Raw genomic sequence first — 22,592 nt, 5'->3', positions numbered from 1 at the left:
GAGAGCAAATATCCCTCTGTGCATCTCACATACATATATATAGAATGCATCCTATTAAATGCTCTACATGAATAAAATATTTTCAGTCAGGGAATCCGACCAAGCCAACCCAGCACTGCATCTCCAGGCTGATGGCGATCGCTGGTCGCAGTATAACCACCGTATGTGTGTATATACTTTTTAGGATATTTTTCCAGCTTCCTATCAGCTGGCTCCTTGAGGGCGGCCGTATCTGGAGACGGTAACGCCACTTGATAAGCGTGTGAGCGCCTTATCACCCTAAGGGGTGTTTCCCAACGTACCCTAATTTCTGGCGGGAAAAGGTATAACGCCAATATTTGCTATCGGGGTAACCCTACGCATCATCACACACTTCATTTTATTTTATCTGATTCAGGAAAAACTACAGGTAGTTTTTTCACTCCCACATAATACCCTTTCTTGTGGTACTTGTAGTATCAGAAACACGTAACACCTCCTTCATTGCCCTTAACGTGTGGCCCTAATGAGAAATACGTTTGTTTATTCACCGTCGACACTGTATTCAGTGTCCGTGTCTGTGTCTGTGTCGACCGACTGAGGTAAATGGGCGTTTTTAAAACCCCTGACGGTGTTTCTGAGACGCCTGGACCGGTCCTAATAGATTGTCGGCCGTCTCATGTCGTCAACCGACCTTGCAGCGTGTTGACATTCTCACGTAATTCTCTAAATAAGCCATCCATTCCGGTGTCGACTCCCTAGAGAGTGACATCACCATTACAGGCAATTTCTCCGCCTCCTCACCAACATCGTCCTCATACATGTCGACACACACGTACCGACACACAGCACACACACCGGGAATGCTCTGACAGAGGACAGGACCCACTAGCCCTTTGGGGAGACAGAGGGAGAGTCTGCCAGCACACACCAAAAACGCTATAATTATATAGGGACAACCTTATATAAGTGTTTCTCCCTTATAGCATCTTTTATATATATACAATATCGCCAAAATCAGTGCCCCCCCTCTCTGTTTTAACCCTGTTTCTGTAGTGCAGTGCAGGGGAGAGCCTGGGAGCCTTCTCTCCAGCTTTTCTGTGAGAGAAAATGGCGCTGTGTGCTGAGGAGATAGGCCCCGCCCCTTTATCGGCGGGCTCGTCTCCCGCTATTTTTGAAGTTAGGCAGGGGTTAAATATCTCCATATAGCCTCTGTGGGCTATATGTGAGGTATTTTTTGCCTCTAATAAGGTTTTTATTTGCCTCTCAGAGCGCCCCCCCCAGCGCTCTGCACCCTCAGTGACTGTTGTGTGAAGTGTGCTGAGAGGAAAATGGCGCACAGCTGCAGTGCTGTGCGCTACCTTTATGAAGACTCAGGAGTCTTCAGCCGCCGATTTTGGACCTCTTCTCTCTTCAGCGTCTGCAAGGGGGCCGGCGGCGCGGCTCCGGTGACCATCCAGGCTGTACCTGTGATCGTCCCTCTGGAGCTTGTCCAGTAGCCAAGCAGCAAATCCACTCTGCACGCAGGTGAGTTCACTACTTCTCCCCTAAGTCCCTCGTTGCAGTGATCCTGTTGCCAGCAGGACTCACTGTAAAGTAAAAAACCTAAGCTAAACTTTCTCTAAGCAGCTCTTTAGGAGAGCCACCTAGATTGCACCCTTCTCGTTCGGGCACAAAATCTAACTGGAGTCTGGAGGAGGGTCATAGGGGGAGGAGCCAGTGCACACCACCTGATCTGGTAAAAGCTTTACTTTTTTGTGCCCTGTCTCCTGCGGAGCCGCTATTCCCCATGGTCCTTTCAGGAACCCCAGCATCCACTTAGGACGATAGAGAAATATATATATTATGCAGGCCACGGGCACTCTGCTTCTGGTGCTCTGTCACCACACAACACCGCTTTGCTGTCCTGACAAAGATCACTGGGATGTGATCGAAACGTCGACCAGAGAATGTACCAATAAATGACCTTCTGACCTTTTTAAGAAATAATTGGTGAGTGCCCTCTTTTTCAAAAGACTATTATCAGGAACCCAAAAAATTCCTTGGAGTTGAGCACCACCGTGTTGTCCCCTGGAGATTCAGTACAGTGCGGATGCTTGCATGTTCTATATATATATATATATATATATATATATATATATATATATATATATATATACATACATACATACACACATATACATACCCTTTCTGATATGCATCACATTCACATGCAATTTTTCACCCAGTCAGATATTGGTGGTGCCGACAGGGCCAGCCACACACGTCTGTGTTCCTAATATACTTTTCTCTTAGGAAAAACATTAATCCCTGACCTGTTGACACACCTGTATCAAGAGTCGGCGGTGCCGACAGGGTCACTCCCACAGCCGTTTGCGGGAAGCACTCCGCCTCAGACATGTCGACACACGTGTACTAAACACCAACCGACATATAGGGGTCAGACTCACAGAAAAAAGCTTGCCAGCTCATAACCCAGCGCTTCATTAGCGGTTTTGAACATTATAGAATGCCCCAAACCTGCAGCACTTTATATTAAACATACATCTCACCACCTTTACTGCGCGCCCGCAACCCCCCCCCCCCACCCCCCCGTTTTTTCACCCTGATACTTTCAGCAGTGTGAGGAAGGACCAGCGTTTTTACCAGAGAAAATGGCGCTGGCTGTGTGAGCTGTGAGGGCTAAGCCCCGCCCCCGTAATGGTGCGCTTCAGCCCTGCTGTTTTTTCATTAAATGACACTGGTGGGGGTGGGATTTAGTGCCTAGGCACTTATTATCCACATTGCCAGCCTTAATGAGGAGTTTTTATGCTCCCCAGGGCACCCCCCCCCCCCCCCCGCGCACTGCACCCTGTAGTGCCGCTGTGTGTGTGGGAGCATGGCGCGCAGTGCAATCGCTGTGTGGTACCTCAGAAGCCGTCACTGTAGTCTTCTTTTCTTCTACTCACCTGTCTTCTGACTTCTGGCTCTGCAAGGGGGGTGACGGCGGGCTCTGGGAATGAACCCCTAGGCGTACCTAGTGTTCCAAACCCTCAGGAGCTAATGGTGTCCTGTAGCCAAAGAAGCAGCGCCTTTAAACTCACTAGAAGTAGGTCTGACTTCTCTCCCCTAAGTCACACGAAGCAGGGAGACTGTTGCCAGCAGTCTCCCTGAAAATAAAAAACCTAACAAAAGTATTTTTCCGAGAAACTCAGTAGAGCTCCTCAGAGTGCATCCAGTGTGCCTGGGCACAATTTTAAACTGGAGGAGGAGGAGGGGCATAGAGGGAGGAGCCAGGTCACACCATCTGAAAGTCTTAAAGTGCCCATGTCTCCTGCGGTATCCTGGCAGGAACTTTCCCACATACGGCTAAAGTGACGCAGCCGAGCTCCCAACTCGAGATCCCCTCGGGGTGGGTGGGCACCGTCATGCTGAGGCCTTAGTTGAAACGGCACTGGTGCTCACCTGCGAACTGGCGATCGCTTGTTTTCTTGTCTGACCTCTGGTGCTTCTAGCAGCATTGGAGGCACCTCTGGCCCTAGACCTAAATCTGTTAGACCGGGAAGGAACGTCTAGCCGGCGGGGACCCAAAGGGGAGAAATGTGGATTTCCCAGCAGTAACCTTAGAGATCCACGCATGCAGTTCTCCCCCGAAGAGCCATTCCCCTGAAAAGGGAAGAGACTCCACATCGCGCTTGGATTCTGTGTCCGCAACCCACTGACGCAACCACAAGGCCCTGCGCGCTGACACTGCCATAGCAGTGGTCCTAGAATTGATATTGAGAGAATCTCCTTGAGAGAGTCACACAGGACATGTGCAGTGTCCTGAATGTGCTTCAGGGGAGTCACTGTAGTGACCAGGGGCATATCCCCCCCAAAAGGCCCTCCTGAATCGGAGTAGCCACGTATGAATGAGTCATTCAACAACCCGCTATGACCGGTCTTTGTGACATACCCGCTGCTGTGTAGATAGACTTCAGTGTAGTCTCTATCTTCCTATCCCCAGGGTCCTTTATGGTGAAGGAGCCCAGAGCAGGCAGTACCTCCTTTTTAGATAGGCGCAAGACTGATACGTCGTCCACAGCCGGGGGTTCTTCCCAGAATTTTCTGCCTTCAGGAGCAAATGGGAAAGTGTGCAAAAACCGTTTTGACACTTCGTATTTTTTATCTAGATTTTTCCAGGCTAATTTAAATAGGTCATCTAACTCTGCATTATCAGAGAAAATAAGAATTTACTTACCGATAATTCTATTTCTCATAGTCCGTAGTGGATGCTGGGGACTCCGTAAGGACCATGGGGAATAGCGGCTCCGCAGGAGACTGGGCACATCTAAAGAAAGCTTTAGGACTATCTGGTGTGCACTGGCTCCTCCCCCTATGACCCTCCTCCAAGCCTCAGTTAGGATACTGTGCCCGGACGAGCGTACACAATAAGGAAGGATTTTGAATCCCGGGTAAGACTCATACCAGCCACACCAATCACACCGTATAACCTGTGATCTGAACCCAGTTAACAGCATGATAACAGAGGAGCCTCTGGAAAGATGGCTCACAACAATATTAACCCGATTTTTGTAACAATAACTATGTACAAGTATTGCAGACAATCCGCACTTGGGATGGGCGCCCAGCATCCACTACGGACTATGAGAAATAGAATTATCGGTAAGTAAATTCTTATTTTCTCTGACGTCCTGGTGGATGCTGGGGACTCCGTAAGGACCATGGGGATTATACCAAAGCTCCCAAACGGGCGGGAGAGTGCGGATGACTCTGCAGCACCAAATGAGAGAACTCCAGGTCCTCCTCAGCCAGGATATCAATTTTGTAGAATTTTACAAACGTATTTGCTCCTGACCAAGTAGCTGCTCGGCAAAGTTGTAAAGCCGAGACCCCTCGGGCAGCCGCCCAAGATGAGCCCACTTTCCTTGTGGAGTGGGCATTTACAGATTTTTGGCTGTGGCAGGCCTGCCACAGAATGTGCAAGCTGAATTGTACTACAAATCCAACGAGCAATAGTCTGCTTAGAAGCAGGAGCACCCAGCTTGTTGGGTGCACACAGGATAACAGCGAGTCAGATTTCCTGACTCCAGCCGTCCTGGAAACATATTTTCAGGGCACTGACAACGTCTAGCAACTTGGAGTCCTCCAAGTCCCTAGTAGCCGCAGGCACCACAATAGGTTGGTTCAGGTGAGACGCTGAAACCACCTTGGGGAGAAACTGAGGACGAGTCCTCAATTCCGCCCTGTCCGAATGGAAAATCAGATAAGGGCTTTTTCAGGATAAAGCCGCCAATTCTGACACGCGCCTGGCCCAGGCCAGGGCCAACAGCATGACCACTTGCCATGTGAGATATTTTAACTCCACAGATTTAAGTGGTTCAAACCAATGTGACTTTTGGAACCCAAAACTACATTGAGATCCAAAAGTGCCACTTGAGGCACAAAAGGAGGCTGTATATGCAGTACCCCTTTTACAAACGTCTGAACTTCAGGGACTGAAGCTAGTTCTTTTTGGAAGAAAATTGACAGGGCCTAAATTTGAACCTTAATGGACCCCCATTTCAGGCCCATAGACACTCCTGTTTGCAGGAAATGTAGGAATCGACCCAGTTGAATTTCCTCCGTCGGGCCTTACTGGCCTCGCACCACGCAACATATTTTCGCCAATTGCGGTGATAATGTTTTTGCGGTTACATCCTTCCTGGCTTTGATCAGGATAGGGATGACTTCATCCGGAATGCCTTTTTTCCTTCAGGATCCGGCGTTCAACCGCCATGCCGTCAAACGCAGCCGCGGTAAGTCTTGGAACAGACAGGGTCCTTGCTGGAGCAGGTCCCTTCTTAGAGGTAGAGGCCACGGATCCTCCGTGAGCATCTCTTGAAGTTCCGGTTACCAAGTCCTTCATGGCCAATCCGGAACCACGAATATAGTGCTTACTCCTCTCCATCTTATCAATCTCAGTACCTTGGGTATGAGAGGCAGAGGAGGGAACACATACCCTGACTGGTACACCCACGGTGTTACCAGAGCGTCTACAGCTTATTGCCTGAGGGTCCCTGGACCTGGCGCAATACCTGTCGAGTTTTTAATCATGTGGAAGACTTCTGGGTGAAGTCCCCACTCTCCCGGGTGGAGGTCGTGCTGAGGAAGTCTGCTTCCCAGTTGTCCACTCCCGGAATGAATACTGCTGACAGTGCTATCACATGATTTTCCGCCCAGCGAAGAATCCTTGCAGCTTCTGCCATTGCTCTCCTGCTTCTTGTGCCACCCTGTCTGTTTACGTGGGTGACTGCCGTGATGTTGTCCGACTGGATCAACACCGGCTGACCTTGAAGCAGAGGTCTTGCTAAGCTTAGAGCATTGTAAATGTCCCTTAGCTTCAGGATATTTATGTGAAGTGATGTCTCCAGGCTTGACCATAAGCCCTGGATATTTCTTCCCTGTGTGACTGCTCCACAGCCTCGCAGGCTGGCATCCGTGGTCACCAGGACCCAGTCCTGAATGCCTAATCTGCGGCCCTCTAGAAGATGAGCACTCTGCAACCACCACAGGAGGGACACCCTTGTCCTTGGTGACAGGGTTATCCGCTGATGCATCTGAAGATGCGATCCGGACCATTTGTCCAGCAGGTCCCACTGGAAAGTTCTTGCGTGGAATCTGCCGAATGGGATTGCTTCGTAGGAAGCCACCATTTTACCCAGAACCCTTGTGCATTGATGCACTGAGACTTGGCTCGGTTTTAGGAGGTTCCTGACTAGCTCGGATAACTCCCTGGCTTTCTCCTCCGGGAGAAACACCTTTTTCTGGACTGTGTCCAGGATCATCCCTAGGAACAGAAGACACGTCGTCGGAACCAGGTGCGATTTTGGAATATTGAGAATCCAATCGTGCTGCCGCAACACTACCTGAGATAGTGCTACACCGACCTCCAACTGTTCCCTGGATCTTACCCTTATCAGGGAATTGTCCAAGGAAGGGATAACTAAAATTCACTTCCTTCGAAGGAATATCATCATTTCGGCCATTACCTTGGTAAAGACCCGGGGTGCCGTGTACCATCCATACGGCAGCGTCTGAACTGATAGTGACAGTTCTGTACCATAAACCTGAGGTACCCTTGGTGAGAAGGGTAAATTTTGACATGAAGGTAAGCATCCTTGATGTCCCGAGACATCATGTAGTCCCCTTCTTCCAGGTTCGCAATCACTGCTCTGAGTGACTCAATCTTGAATTTGAACCGCTGTACGTAAGTGTTCAAAGATTTTAGATTTAGAATCGGTCTCACCGAGCCGTCCGGCTTCGGTACCACAACAGTGTTCCCTGTTGCAGGAGTGGTATCTTGATTATCACCTGCTGGGAATACAGCTTGTGAATGGCTTCCAAAACGGTCTCCCTGTCAGAAGGAGACATCGGTAAAGCCGACTTTAGGAAACGGCGAGGGGGAGACGTCTCGAATTCTAATTTGTACCCCTGAGATATCACCTGAAGGATCCAGGGGTCTACTTGCGAGGCCCCCCACCGTGCCTGATTCTGCTTGTAAAGCCCCAGCGTATACTGAGGGCTTGGCAGAGGCGGGAGAGGGTTTCTGTTCCTGGGAACTGGCTGATTTCTGCAGCCTTTTTCCTCTCCCTCTGTCACGGGGCAGAAATGAGGAACCTTTTGCCCGCTTGTCCACGAAAAGACTGCGCCTGATAATACGGCGTCTTCTCATGTTGAGAGGCGACCTGGGGTACAAACGTGGAATTCCCAGCTGTTGCCGTGGCCACCAGGTCTGAAAGACCGACCCCAAATAACTCCTCCCTTAATAAAGCAATACTTCCAAATGCCGTTTGGAATACGCATCACCTGACCACTGACGTGTCCATAACCCTCTACTGGTAGAAATGGACAACGCGCTTAGACTTGATGCCAGTCGGCAAATATTCCGCTGTGCATCACGCATATATAAAAATGCATCTTTTAAATGCTCTATAGGCAAAAATATACTGTCCCTATCTAGGGTATCAATATTTTCAGTCAGGGAATCCGACCACGCCAACCCAGCACTGCACATCCAGGCTGAGGCGATTGCTGGTCGCAGTATAACACCAGTATGTGTGTAAATACCTTTTAGGATACCCTCCTGCTTTCTATCAGCAGGATCCTTAAGGGCGGCCATCTCAGGCGAAGGTAGAGCCCTTACAAGCGTGTGAGCGCTTTATCCCCCCTAGGGGGTGTTTCCCAACGCACCCTAACCTCTGGCGGGAAAGGATATAATGCCAATAACATTTTAGAAATTATCCGTTGTTATCGGGGGAAACCCACGCATCATCACACACCTCATTTAATTTCTCAGATTCAGGAAAACTACAGGTAGTTTTTCCTCACCGAACATAATACCCCTTTTTTGGTGGTACTCGTATTATCAGAAATGTGTAAAACATTTTTCATTGCCTCAATCATGTAACGTGTGGCCCTACTGGAAGTCACATTCGTCTCTTCACCGTCGACACTGGAGTCAGTATCCGTGTCGGCGTCTATATCTGCCATCTGAGGTAACGGGCGCTTTAGAGCCCCTGACGGCCTATGAGACGTCTGGACAGGCACAAGCTGAGTAGCCGGCTGTCTCATGTCAACCACTGTCTTTTATACAGAGCTGACACTGTCACGTAATTCCTTCCAACAGTTCATCCACTCAGGTGTCGACCCCCTAGGGGTGACATCACTATTACAGGCAATCTGCTCCGTCTCCACATCATTTTTCTCCTCATACATGTCGACACAAAAGTACCGACATACAGCACACACACAGGGAATGCTCTGATAGAGGACAGGACCCCACTAGCCCTTTGGGGAGACAGAGGGAGAGTTTGCCAGCACACACCAGAGCGCTATATATATATACAGGGATAACCTTATATAAGTGTTTTTCCCCTTATAGCTGCTGTATAGTTAATACTGCGCCTAATTAGTGCCCCCCTCTCTTTTTTTAACCCTTTCTGTAGTGTAGTGACTGCAGGGGAGAGACAGGGAGCTTCCCTCCAACGGAGCTGTGAGGGAAAATGGCGCCAGTGTGCTGAGATAGGCTCCGCCCCTTTTTCGCAGACTTTTCTCCTGCTTTTTTATGGATTCTGGCAGGGGTTAAATGCATCCATATAGCCCAGGAGCTATATGTGATGCATTTTTTTTGCGATCCAAGGTGTTTTTATTGCGTCTCAGGGCGCCCCCCCACCCCAGCGCCCTGCACCCTCAGTGACCGGAGTATGAAGTGTGCTGAGAGCAATGGCGCACAGCTGCAGTGCTGTGCGCTACCTTGTTGAAGACAGGACGTCTTCTGCCGCCGATTTTCCGGACCTCTTCTGCCTTCTGGCTCTGTAAGGGGGCCGGCGGCGCGGCTCTGGGACCCATCCAAGCTGGGCCTGTGATCGTCCCTCTGGAGCTAATGTCCAGTAGCCTAAGAAACCCAACCCACTCTGCACGCAGGTGAGTTCGCTTATTCTCCCCTTAGTCCCTCGATGCAGTGAGCCTGTTGCCAGCAGGTCTCACTGAAAATAAAAAACCTAATCTAAAACTTTCACTAAGAAGCTCAGGAGAGCCCCTAGTGTGCACCCTTCTCGTTCGGGCACAGAGATCTAACTGAGGCTTGGAGGAGGGTCATAGGGGGAGGAGCCAGTGCACACCAGATAGTCCTAAAGCTTTCTTTAGATGTGCCCAGTCTCCTGCGGAGCCGCTATTCCCGATGGTCCTTACGGAGTCCCCAGCATCCACTTAGGACGTTAGAGAAAGTGACATTGGGCTTGTTCCGTGTGAAGACAAACGACTGCTGTGACGCAGCGTCCTCTAGAGGGAGTTTCAACACAGGATGGTCCCATAGGACACGCCCACGTTCTACCGCACCATGTACCCAGAGAACCCCCCCATAGCGGGGCCCCCAGTTTGTACTCACCACTGATGTCACCTTCAGGCTATCATTATGGTTGTGCGGCGTGCTGCGATTGTGACCGCAAAGGTGCAGTGCTCTGCTGTACAACCACCTCCAAGGACGGTGGTCCTGCAGCGGGGAAGCGGCTCTGACACCTTGCAAGGCCAGTGACCGCCTTCCCCCTAACTCCCACGGTGCAGGTATGCTGCTGCCCAAACAGCATACTGAAAATAACATAGATTGATAAGAAATTGAAGAAAACTCTCTGGAGCTGCAGAGATGTGTATCCTCTCATGTGGGCACTTTTTTCTAAACTGCCTGTGGGAGGGGGGATAGAGGGGAGGAGCCAGCACACCAAGTTGAAGAAATTTAAAGTGCACAGTCTCCTTTGGACCCCGTCTTACCAAGTCTCCCCAATATCCCTTATGGATGCAAGAGAAATAATACTGCTACTAAGAGTATACCCCCTCTTCATCCCCTCACAGCAGCAGTCAGTAGGGAGGATGAGGAATGTCCCATGCAATAGAATCCTGACATCTGATTGGCCAACACCGCTGGCACACACACTCCAATATAGGGAGCAGACACCAAATGTATAGAGAATTATACCTGACAGGCGCATGTGACCTAGAACCACTAACTAACGTGTTTGACCTAATTTCCGGCTGCCCCCATGTGTGCCACAACAGTTTGTATGACCACTGCACAGCAGGGCAGGTGGAAGGAGTGGCTGTCAGCAATGTGAGCAGCAGCTGTCACAGCACATGGGAGGAATGGCCATCAGAGTAGGTGGGTGGTCTTCTTTACAACAGTGTTGCTGTGGGTGCACACGGAAGCTGAAATCAAGGGGGACTGTTTGAAGTCATTGAGCAGACCGGCAGGAAGCAGGTTGAGGTGGAGACACTTTGTGAAATCGTTGAACTGTCTACTGAGAGAATGGAGTACAGCTGTCTGAGCAGGGACCAGTTTCAAGATGGGGCTTTCCCAAAACTACTGGCTTCCTGAGAGAGACTGTGGACTTTATTTACAAAGCAGTGGCGTTTCCCAGTGGGTTGAAAGTGCAGACCTAAAATAGCACCCAGTCAGTGTGAAGCATTTAGAGCTTTACACTGACACTAGTAAATGCGGTTTTACATTTTCATCTCCAAGTTGCTGGGAAACCCTTCATAAATAAAACCCTGTATCTAAGTTGTTAAGCAGACTACCAGCCTATGATAGAAAAGGACAACCAGCAAGGTAGTGCCCTTAACCACTTAAATGGCACGGTCAGATCACATGTGACCATGCCTCCCCACTATGTCCCTCAGTTTTTGGAGATCCATTCAACTTATGTGCATAATATAAAATGTAAACATTTTAAAAAGTACTTTTTAAACTATATTAAATGAAACATTTTAAAATGTTAATGTTTTTGAAGGGAAAAATCATCAGTTAAGAGGCTTTTCATGCTCCTGCTAACATGAAAAAATTAATTTTTGATAAACCCGATTAGCTGCATGGAGACCCTTCCTTGAGCAAAGCCCTGCATTACTGACCAAACTACAATAAAACACATGCATAACAATACACATATAAAAACACAAACATAATATATTGCTTTTTATTTTTTTATAACAGTAAACTATAAGCACAGAGCCCAGTTGATTTCACTCTTTAGTATATTGTAATTAAACGGATGCATTATTCAGCATGGTCATGGAAATACAAACTAAACCCAATGGCAGCTGAAATGTATACTTCGGTTTGCTAGTGTGCACACTTACCTTTTCTGTACATGCTCAACATCTTTCTCAATGGTAAGCAAGAAATAAAAAATGCTGTAACAGCTGGAGGCCAAGTATGCATGAAGACTCTCCGATGGAGTGCAGCTTTGGTCAAGAAGTGTACTTACGGCATGCAAAACAGATCCAATGGTACTGTCAGGTATTACCACCAAGCCACCCTGTTGGAGACAATAACAATCATTCATATAAAATAGTCAAGCAGGTACCAGTAAAAATAGATACAAGCATGTCCTGAATGACATGTACCAAATTAACCAATAATAAATTAATATTTTGCTCATCAGATTTGGTAATATTTGATAGGATGGGCAAACTGGTGTTTACCTGCCTTTGATATTCAAAACATAATAGAATAGTAGGTAAATATTGATCTGTCTTCACTTATTGCTACATCACTTATCGGTAGAGAACAAAGTTTATGAGAGCTTACATGAAATGAAAAGTAAAGCTACCAATCTTAATATTCTGCACATACATTTTCATAATGTGTTAAATAAAACTTGTTTTTAGTAAAGTGCTAGTTTACATGTTCCTTATATATTGGAGATTAACCGTGCTCACTTACTCGTGAGATTGTGGGGACATAAAACAGTGGAAGCTCTTAATCATCCCATCATGTCATCACACAAGTGGTTCAGTGATCAGCAGATTTATCTTCTTCCCAAGATTTAAGAAATATCCATCCACAGCAGGATATTTGATAAGTTATTATAAAGTATCCTATCTGGCATGTGGCTTGACAATCTCTTGTTTCAATTCATAAAATGGTGCTTCCCATTTCTCTCCATATTTGCCATTTAAAACTATACATATAATATACACAATCCTAGAGATTTGTTAACTCTCACAAGCAGGACCCTCTCTCCCTTATGTGCTCTTCCTTTCCTCTCCCTTGCCAAAAGAAGCACTGACACTACATGTTCAGCCTGTCATTATTTTGTGGTTATGACAACTACATATGCATTATGTTTAGATTTCTTTAAATCCTCCTATATTTTGAAATGATTGGAACTGTAATTTTTATGCATGCAATATCTTATGTTTGCTCTGTATCTGTATATGCAATGGGAAGGCGCTGAGGACCACCTAAGTTGAGCTATAAATAAAGAATAAAACCAAATAATTTTAACACACTGGTTCTAAACTGAAGACTTTTCATTTTCTGGCTTAACATTGTACATAAACCAGAAAATGTGTCATAGATCCAGAAAAAAAAATGACAGACTCAAGAATGACAGAGGAGGAAGACATCTAAATATCTGTGATTAAGAATTTTAATGATTTTAGTTGATGCTTTTTTCTAGGCTCAATCCATTTAAACACAAAGGTGATGAGTTGCCATTTCAGAGCCATGTTCACTCCACTTGCAGCCCGATCTCACCACAGACTCGCATATTTTTGTACGCAGCCCTATGGGGTGGAATACAGTCGCAGGTAATTGGATTGAGCCCTATGAAAATAGCTTAGGTCTAGTATTGGTTTCTAATGTTTACCTTTCAATGGTAGAATAATATATAGTATAAAAAAAAAGGAAATATTTATTGTCAACATATCTTACCAAATGTTTGGTGATAGCACTCTGTAGAATATCAAAACACTGGCGTCGTGATCTCACTGAAGTCAGACTGTTACATACTGCCTGTTAAAACACAAATACTGTTAGCTCTTTTTGAACAAAGTGTGTTTTTCACATACAAAGCAAATACCATGTAGAATTGGCCATTGTGTGTGTGTTAAGGGCTACAAATTCATCCAGCATCAGACATACGAATTCCAAAGAATATAACAAAATTTTTTACCTTTTCACAAGAAATAAAATTCCATTTTTACAGAAACTAATTCTTCCCTCGTCATAGATAAAACATTTATGAGTCACAAAGATCACAATTTGTGACACACAATCCTGCAAGGGTTCCAACTGTCGTTGTAGAGCATCTGAACATTAACCAAATGTCCGCTAGATTGCCCTAGCAAGTAACAAATATTGTCAGTACTTGGAATGGTTTTTCCATTGGTATTCAATTATTTTCACCCCCTTCAACACCCGTTCTGTTTCTGCTGACGGGCGTGGTATAATTTCAGTTAGCTACCCCCCCTGGGGTAGTGAGGGCGGCCAACCCTTTACATAGCTAAACCTGATTACTATGGGCGCAATAACAGGGATCACTTTAGAAAGGAGATTGGGCGTGATATATAATTTGAATACCGCCACAGTGTACATAAGTAGATGACGTTTAGCACTCATTGGGGTATATGCAATTGCGGTCGAATTCCCGAAATTGTCGAATTTCGGGTCATTTTCGACCAAAAAAAAAAAATTGCCTATGCAATTCAGTGCTTTCCGACCAAAAAACGGACTTTCAAAATTCGACTTTTTGAAATTCGACTTTTTGCAAATTCGACTTTTCTGCAATGATACAAGTGCTGCAATTCGACCAAAGCATATTCAATTCAAGTTTGGAAATTCGACAGCAGTGCTTTTAGACAGCAAATTCGTCATTTTCAATCCGCCACACTTTGGAGGGTGAAAACAAATAAAAAAAATTTAAACATATTTTTTTTTGTGTTTTTTTTGGGGGGGAATAGCAGATCTATTTATATTAGAAGGGATTAGGTACTTTTTTTTTTTTTTTTGGAGGCACAAATATTATTTATATATTTTTTAAAATATTATTATTATTTTTATTTTTATGCTGGAACGGTGAAATCATAAAAAAAAATGGCGTGGGGTCCCCCCTCCAAAGCATAACCAGCCTCGGGCTCTTCGAGCTGGTCCTGGTTCTAAAAATGCGGGGAAAAAATTGACAGGGGATCCCCCGTATTTTTAAAACCAGCACCGGGCTCTGCGCCTGGTGCTGGTGCCAAAAATACGGGGGACAAAAAGAGTAGGGGTCCCCCGTATTTTTAACACCAGCATCGGGCTCCACTAGCTGGACAGATAATGCCACAGCCGGGGGTCACTTTTATGCCGTGCCCTGCGGCCGTGGCATTAAATATCCAACTAGTCACCCCTGGCCGGGGTACCCTGGGGGAGTGGGGACCCCTTCAATCAAGGCCCCCCCCCCCCCCCCAGCCACCCAAGGGCCAGGGGTGAAGCCCGAGGCTGTCCCCCCCCATCCAATGGGCTGCGGATGGGGGGGCTGATAGCCTTTTGTGATAATAAAAAGATATTGTTTTTTCCAGTAGTACTACAAGTCCCAGCAAGCCTCCCCCGCAAGCTGGTACTTGGAGAACCACAAGTACCAGCATGCGGGAGAAAAACGGGCCCGCTGGTACCTGTAGTACTACTGGGAAAAAAATACCCAAATAAAAACAGGACACACACACCGTCGACAGTAAAACTTTATTTCATACGTCGACACACACATACTTACCTATGTTCACACGCCGACATCGGTCCTCTTCTCCATGTAGAATCCACGGATACCTGAAAAGAAAAGATCAATATACTCACCTCAGCCATGGTCCAGAGATAAATCCACGTACTTGGCAAAAAAACAAACCGAACACCCGCTCCATGCCGGACTGAAAGGGGTCCCATGCTGACACATGGGACACCTTTCCACGAATGAGACCTGTCAGTGACAGCTGTCACAGAAAGGTCTCTAAGCCAATCAGGAAGCGCAACTTCGTTGCGCTCACCTGATTGGCTGTTCGCTGTCTGTACTGTGACAGCACATCGCAAAGCCGCTCCATTACTTTCAATGGTGGGAACTTAGCGGCTAGCGGTAAGGTCACCCGCCGGTCAGCGGCTGACCGGCGGGTGACCCCACCGCTACCCGCAAAGTTCCCACCATTGAAAGTAATGGAGCGGCTTTGCGATGTGCTGTCACAGTACAGACAGCGCACAGCCAATCAGGTGAGCGCCACGGAAGTAGCGCTTCCTGATTGGCTGAAGGGACGTCAGTGACAGGAGTCACGTGATGTCCCGGCATTCGGGAGAAAGGGGTCTGATGTGAAAACATTGGACCCCTTTCTAGTCCGGTATGGAGCGGGTTTTTGCGTGTTTTTTTTTTTAAACAAGTACGTGGATTTTACTCTCTGGACGTGGATTTATCTCTGGACGCTGGAAGGTGAGTATAATTTTTTTCACAGGTACCCTCGGATCGTCGGAGACCGTGGCAGTCGGCGTGTCAACATAGGTAAGTATGTGTGTGTCGGTAGTGTGTAATAAAGTTTTACTATCAAGGTGTGTGTGTCCTGTTTTTATTTGGGTATTTTTTTCCCAGTAGTACTACAGGTACCAGCGGACCCGTTTTTCTCCCGCATGCTGGTACTTGTGGTTCTCCAAGTACCAGCTTGCGGGGGAGGCTTGCTGGGACTTGTAGTACTACTGGAAAAAACAATATCTTTTTATTATCACAAAAGGCTATCAGCCCCCCCATCCGCAGCCCATTGGATGGGGGGGGACAGCCTCGGGCTTCACCCCTGGCCCTTGGGTGGCTGGGGGGGGGGACCCCTTGATTGAAGGGGTCCCCACTCCCCCAGGGTACCCCGGCCAGGGGTGACTAGTTGGATATTTAATGCCACGGCCGCAGGGCACGGCATAAAAGTGACCCCCGGCTGTGGCATTATCTGTCCAGATAGTGGAGCCCGATGCTGGTGTTAAAAATACGGGGGACCCCTACTCTTTTTGCCCCCCGTATTTTTGGCACCAGCACCAGGCGCAGAGCCCGGTGCTGGTTTTAAAAATACGGGGGATCCCTGGCCAATTTTTCCCCTGCATTTTTAGAACCAGGACCAGCTCGATGAGCCCGAGGCTGGTTATGCTTTGGAGGGGGGACCCCACGCCATTTTTTTTTCGGGTTTTTCACGTTTTTTTACCGTTTTTTAAAATCGCGGCAAAATCCGCCAAATCGGCCGATTTTCGCCCGCGACTCTGGCGAATCCGTTTTTCATTGAATATGGTGAATTCCGGAAGCCACCTTCCGGGATTCACCTGTCGAATTGAGTCGAATTAAAAAACGGCGAAAATTGCCGCGAATTCGACCGCAATTGCATATACCCCATTGTGCCTTAACTGCATTTAAGCTAAATTCTCAAACATCCAGTTAAGCAAATATTGTGGCAGCAAGCGGGTCCTTGCTGTAGGTGTCACAGGGGAAGATATATACTGTAGCAATGATGCAATCCAGGTAGCTCTATAGGCTTCTGGAGATGAAGGGGCACACAGTGCGTGTTATCAGCACAGGGTCACGGCCTCACAATACGGAGCTGCCTTATGGGGTCACTGGTCAGAGCACACTGCACACACTTGATAGTATGTCCGCAAAACTACAGTGACTGAGTCGCAGATTTACAGCCTCACATCACAACAACTCACCCACCAATGTATGCAACTCCAGTCCCAAGCTCACTACCCCACAAGGACTCTGGCTCCGGGATACCTGCATTATTTGAATAACCCAGCCCTCCTTATGACCTGCATAACAGCCGACCTATCATGTGATTAGGGGTCGGCCATACAGACAGCAAGATGCACCAATATACCTGCAGGTATAATGGGAATCAGCTGTGCTGCAGGGTCATCACAATATGTCTGAACAATGAACAAATATAAACATCAATTGATTGCCTATATATCTGCTAGTGTGTACCCAGCTTAAGACTACTTTTTTATTGATGTCAGTGCACTAATTTTATTTCATCAATGATTACACAACTCTCTCGGCTTTTAAACGTTGCTGCTATCTACTTCTTGACTCATCTATACGTTTTTGTCCAACCAGAAGTGTGACAGAGGGCAAGTGAATATAAATAAGTTGCTGGCCACACCATTTGAGTCCGCAGCAAACAAGAACCAAAAATAAATATATATGTTTTTCTTACAATTTCAGTAACACACACACACACACACACACACACACACACACACACACACACACACACACTAGGATGGGGATCTTTATAGGCAGGCATAAGTTTAAAGCTTGAACTTGATTAGGACATGGCCTTATAATGCAGCATGACCTGTTTGTGCTACAGAAAGCCACTGTAGTCCAGAGACAAATCATTAATAGGATAACACAAACTTTATTTTATCTCAGCTTTCTTAACATCTGGGCCAGGACACACATAAACCCTTGTCTGCAAGAAAAATTAACTCTTAAGGCTCTTACATGTATCCCTACAACACAAACAAAGATGGATTTTTAAAGCCTGCAACTATAGAGTTCTAGGATTAGGATGTTCCTGAGAAATACCATTTTTTTTAACTCATTTATACAACTAAAACCTTGTGCAGGAAAATCAGCAGGAACAAGCACTTAAGAGTCCTTATGGAATCTAACGCTAAGAAGACAGTATGGGGCATTATTAATAGGACCTACTCCAAAAATAAATTTGACAGACTCAGTAGAGTATAGACAGACCTAAAATAATCACTTGCAGCAAAATAAAACTGTATACCTGACTGGTTAAGAACATGATAAAATATGCGCTAAAAGCTAGAAGTGACCACTTTCACTTCTGAAGTGAGTCAGGAGCATAGGTGTCGGAAAGACAGCAGCTTCCGTCTGATTGAGGTCGGAAGGGGTTCTGACCTATTCATTACCGGCAGCTTTTTTCCGGCAAGTCGGGAAATCAGACTTGCCGGAATACACTCGGATCGGCGGCTTCAGCCGCGTGTACTGTCGGAAATGCGGCAAAACCGACAGGCTTTGGCCCCGTTTCCGACAAAGTCAATCCGACTTTTAAAAAAGTCGGATTGACACTGTCAGGACCGGGCCAAACCTGTTGTGTTTGGCCCGGCATTGAATAGAGTGCTGTCGTGTCCTTTCCGTCGGAAAGGACCCGACAGCTATTGAATACGGCCGTAAATCATTATTAAAAATACCATGGGAGCTATCTTATTAGTAATAGTTACTGCGGCTAATTACCTTCCCTAGGGTTATCCAATTAGCCCCAACAGACACTTATTGGGGATTTTAACCAAACACGCACTAAGAAGCCATGGGTTTTTTTTCTTACACGATCGCAGCCATGAAAAGACATAGGATCTGTGAAAAGTCATGGACCTGTGTGTTTCCGCATGATTTTTTTTTTTTTTCGGGAGGAAAAAACAGAGTAATTGGATTAGCACAATAAAAAAAATTGGGGATAAAATGAAAAGAAATACAAAAATAAATAAATAAAATAATTGCAAAACCCCCAGAGTTTTCGTAGTCAAACCATTTTCACGGCAAATTTGATACCCCCCTAAGCATGCACAACCCTGTAAATCTGGCAGACATAAATAAAATCGTAAAGCACGTGTAAGAATCCATTGTCTGGCTACAAAGTATAGAAAATTCTACATTTCTAAATAAGAGAAATGCAATATAATGGGTTTATAAACTATTACATGTAATTATAAATTCGCTATATAAAATCTATCAAAGGAATATAATAAAATAGGTCTTATTTAATACTTTATTTGAAAATGAAAGTAACTTGAGGGGACAAGCAAATGAAAGAGAAAGCCTAATATATCCGATACCAGGCACTATTCTGTAATGACTGCTGAGCATCTGATTAGTGACAATCTGATACATTTGATGCTGGCATTTAGCACATCTGTAATTCGCCACCAAAGCTATTTCTAAAGAGATACACTTATTTAAAGAGAATTATTTAAGGAGTTTATTTGTACATCAAAAGTTTATGAAAGCTAAATAATAAGAATTTACTTACCGATAATTCTATTTCTCGGAGTCCGTAGTGGATGCTGGGGTTCCTGAAAGGACCATGGGGAATAGCGGCTCCGCAGGAGACAGGGCACAAAAAAGTAAAGCTTTACTAGGTCAGGTGGTGTGCACTGGCTCCTCCCCCTATGACCCTCCTCCAGACTCCAGTTAGGTACTGTGCCCGGACGAGCATACACAATAAGGGAGGCATTTTGAATCCCGGGTAAGACTCATACCAGCCACACCAATCACACCGTACAACTTGTGATCTAAACCCAGTTAACAGTATGACAACAGAAAGGGCCTCTTAAAGATGGCTCCTTAACAATAACCCGAATTAGTTAACAATAACTATGTACAAGTATTGCAGATAATCCGCACTTGGGATGGGCGCCCAGCATCCACTACGGACTCCGAGAAATAGAATTATCGGTAAGTAAATTCTTATTTTCTCTATCGTCCTAAGTGGATGCTGGGGTTCCTGAAAGGACCATGGGGATTATACCAAAGCTCCCAAACGGGCGGGAGAGTGCGGATGACTCTGCAGCACCGAATGAGAGAACTCCAGGTCCTCCTTTGCCAGGGTATCAAATTTGTAAAATTTTACAAACGTGTTCTCCCCCGACCACGTAGCTGCTCGGCAGAGTTGTAATGCCGAGACCCCTCGGGCAGCCGCCCAAGATGAGCCCACCTTCCTTGTGGAGTGGGCTTTTACAGTTTTAGGCTGTGGCAGGCCTGCCACAGAATGTGCAAGTTGAATTGTGTTACAAATCCAACGAGCAATCGACTGCTTAGAAGCAGGTGCGCCCAACTTGTTGGGTGCATACAATATAAACAGCGAGTCAGATTTTCTGACTCCAGCCGTCCTTGCAATGTATATTTTTAAGGCTCTGACAACGTCCAACAACTTGGAGTCCTCCAAGTCGCTAGTGGCCGCAGGCACCACAATAGGTTGGTTCAGATGAAATGCTGATACCACTTTAGGGAGAAAATGCGGACGAGTCCGCAGTTCTGCCCTATCCGAATGGAAGATTAGATAAGGACTTTTATAAGATAAAGCCGCCAATTCAGATACTCTCCTGGCAGAGGCCAGGGCTAGTAACATAGTCACTTTCAATGTGAGATATTTCAAATCCACCTTTTTCAATGGTTCAAACCAATGGGATTTGAGGAAATCTAAAACTACATTTAGATCCCACGGTGCCACCGGAGGCACCACAGGAGGCTGTATATGCAGTACTCCCTTGACAAAAGTCTGGACCTCAGGGACAGAGGCCAATTCTTTTTGGAAGAATATTGACAGGGCCGAAATTTGAACCTTAATGGATCCCAATTTGAGACCCATAGATAATCCTGATTGCAGGAAATGTAGGAAACGACCCAGTTGGAATTCCTCCGTCGGAACCTTCCGATCCTCGCACCACGCTACATATTTTCGCCAAATGCGGTGATAATGTTTCACGGTGACTTCCTTCCGTGCCTTAATCAAGGTAGGAATGACTTCTTCTGGAATGCCTTTCCCTTTTAGGATCTGGCGTTCAACCGCCATGCCGTCAAACGCAGCCGCGGTAAGTCTTGAAAAAGACAGGGACCCTGCTGTAGCAGGTCCCTTCTCAGAGGTAGAGGCCACGGTTCGTCCGTGAGCATCTCTTGAAGTTCCGGATACCAAGTCCTTCTCGGCCAATCCGGAACCACTAGTATTGTTCTTACTCTTCTTTGCCGTATGATCTTCAATACCTTTGGTATGAGCGGCAGAGGAGGAAACACATACACTGACTGGTACACCCAAGAAGTTACCAGTGCGTCCACAGCTATTGCCTGTGGATCTCTTGACCTGGCGCAATATTTGTCCAGTTTCTTGTTGAGGCGAGACGCCATCATGTCTACAATTGGTCTTTCCCAACGGTCTATTAACATGTTGAAGACTTCTGGATGTAGACCCCACTCTCCCGGATGAAGATCGTGTCTGCTGAGGAAGTCTGCTTCCCAGTTGTCCACGCCCGGGATGAACACTGCTGACAGTGCTATCACGTGATTCTCCGCCCAGCGAAGAATCTTGGCAGCTTCTGCCATTGCACTCCTGCTTCTTGTGCCGCCCTGCCTGTTTACATGGGCGACCGCCGTGATGTTGTCCGACTGAATCAACACCGGCTTTCCTTGCAGGAGAAGTTCCGCCTGGCTTAGAGCATTGTAGATTGCTCTTAGTTCCAGAATGTTTATGTGAAGAGACTTTTCCAGACTCGTCCATACTCCCTGGAAGTTTCTTCCTTGTGTGACTGCTCCCCAGCCTCTCAGGCTGGCGTCCGTGGTCACCAGGATCCAATCCTGAATGCCGAATCTGCGGCCTTCTAATAGGTGAGCCTTCTGCAACCACCACAGAAGTGACACCCTTGTCTTTGGTGACAGGGTTATTCGCAGGTGCATCTGCAGATGCGACCCTGACCATTTGTCCAACAGATCCCTTTGGAATATTCTTGCATGGAATCTGCCGAATGGAATTGCTTCGTAAGAAGCCACCATTTTTCCCAGGACTCTTGTGCATTGATGTACTGACACTTTTCCTGGTTTTAGGAGGTTCCTGACCAGATCGGATAACTCCTTGGCTTTTTCCTCTGGAAGGAAAACCTTTTTCTGAACCGTGTCCAGAATCATTCCTAGGAACAGCAGACGAGTTGTCGGGATTAAATGGGATTTTGGAATATTCAGAATCCACCCGTGTTGTCTTAGCACCTCTTGAGATAGTGCTAAAGCTGTCTCCAGCTGTTCTCTGGACCTTGCCCTTATTAGGAGATCGTCCAAGTATGGGATAACTAATACGCCTTTTCTTCGAAGAAGAATCATCATCTCGGCCATTACCTTGGTAAAGACCCGAGGCGCCGTGGACAATCCGAACGGCAGCGTCTGAAACTGATAGTGACAGTTTTGAACAATGAACCTGAGGTACCCCTGGTGTGCGGGGTAAATCGGAACGTGTAGATACGCATCCTTGATGTCCAAGGATACCATAAAGTCCCCTTCTTCCAGGTTCGCTATCACTGCTCTGAGTGACTCCATCTTGAACTTGAACTTTTTTATGTAGAGGTTCAAGGACTTCAGATTTAGAATAGGCCTTACCGAGCCATCCGGCTTCGGTACCACAAATAGAGTGGAATAATACCCCTTTCCTTGTTGTAATAGGGGTACTTTGACTATCACCTGCTGAGCGTACAGCTTGTGAATGGCTTCCAACACCCTCTCCCTTTCGGAAGAGACGGTTGGTAAGGCAGACTTCAGGAAACGATG

At 46.5% G+C, this 22,592-nt stretch overlaps 1 protein-coding gene across 1 annotated transcript in view; it reads right to left on the bottom strand.

The window, feature by feature from the left end:
* Positions 1 to 22,592, bottom strand: part of TEX10 (testis expressed 10) — a 266,061-nt gene that overhangs the window by 52,536 nt on the left and 190,933 nt on the right. The window contains exons 11-12 of the mRNA XM_063922654.1: positions 13,205 to 13,285; positions 11,626 to 11,804 (exon numbers count right to left, since the gene is read on the bottom strand). Of these exons, the coding sequence (XP_063778724.1) occupies positions 11,626 to 11,804; positions 13,205 to 13,285 (260 nt within the window). The remainder of the gene's footprint in view (positions 1 to 11,625; positions 11,805 to 13,204; positions 13,286 to 22,592) is intronic.

Source organism: Pseudophryne corroboree, chromosome 5, assembly GCF_028390025.1.
Source record: "Pseudophryne corroboree isolate aPseCor3 chromosome 5, aPseCor3.hap2, whole genome shotgun sequence".
Classification (NCBI taxonomy): Eukaryota; Metazoa; Chordata; class Amphibia; order Anura; family Myobatrachidae; genus Pseudophryne; species Pseudophryne corroboree.
This window is presented reverse-complemented; position numbering and strand designations above follow the sequence as displayed.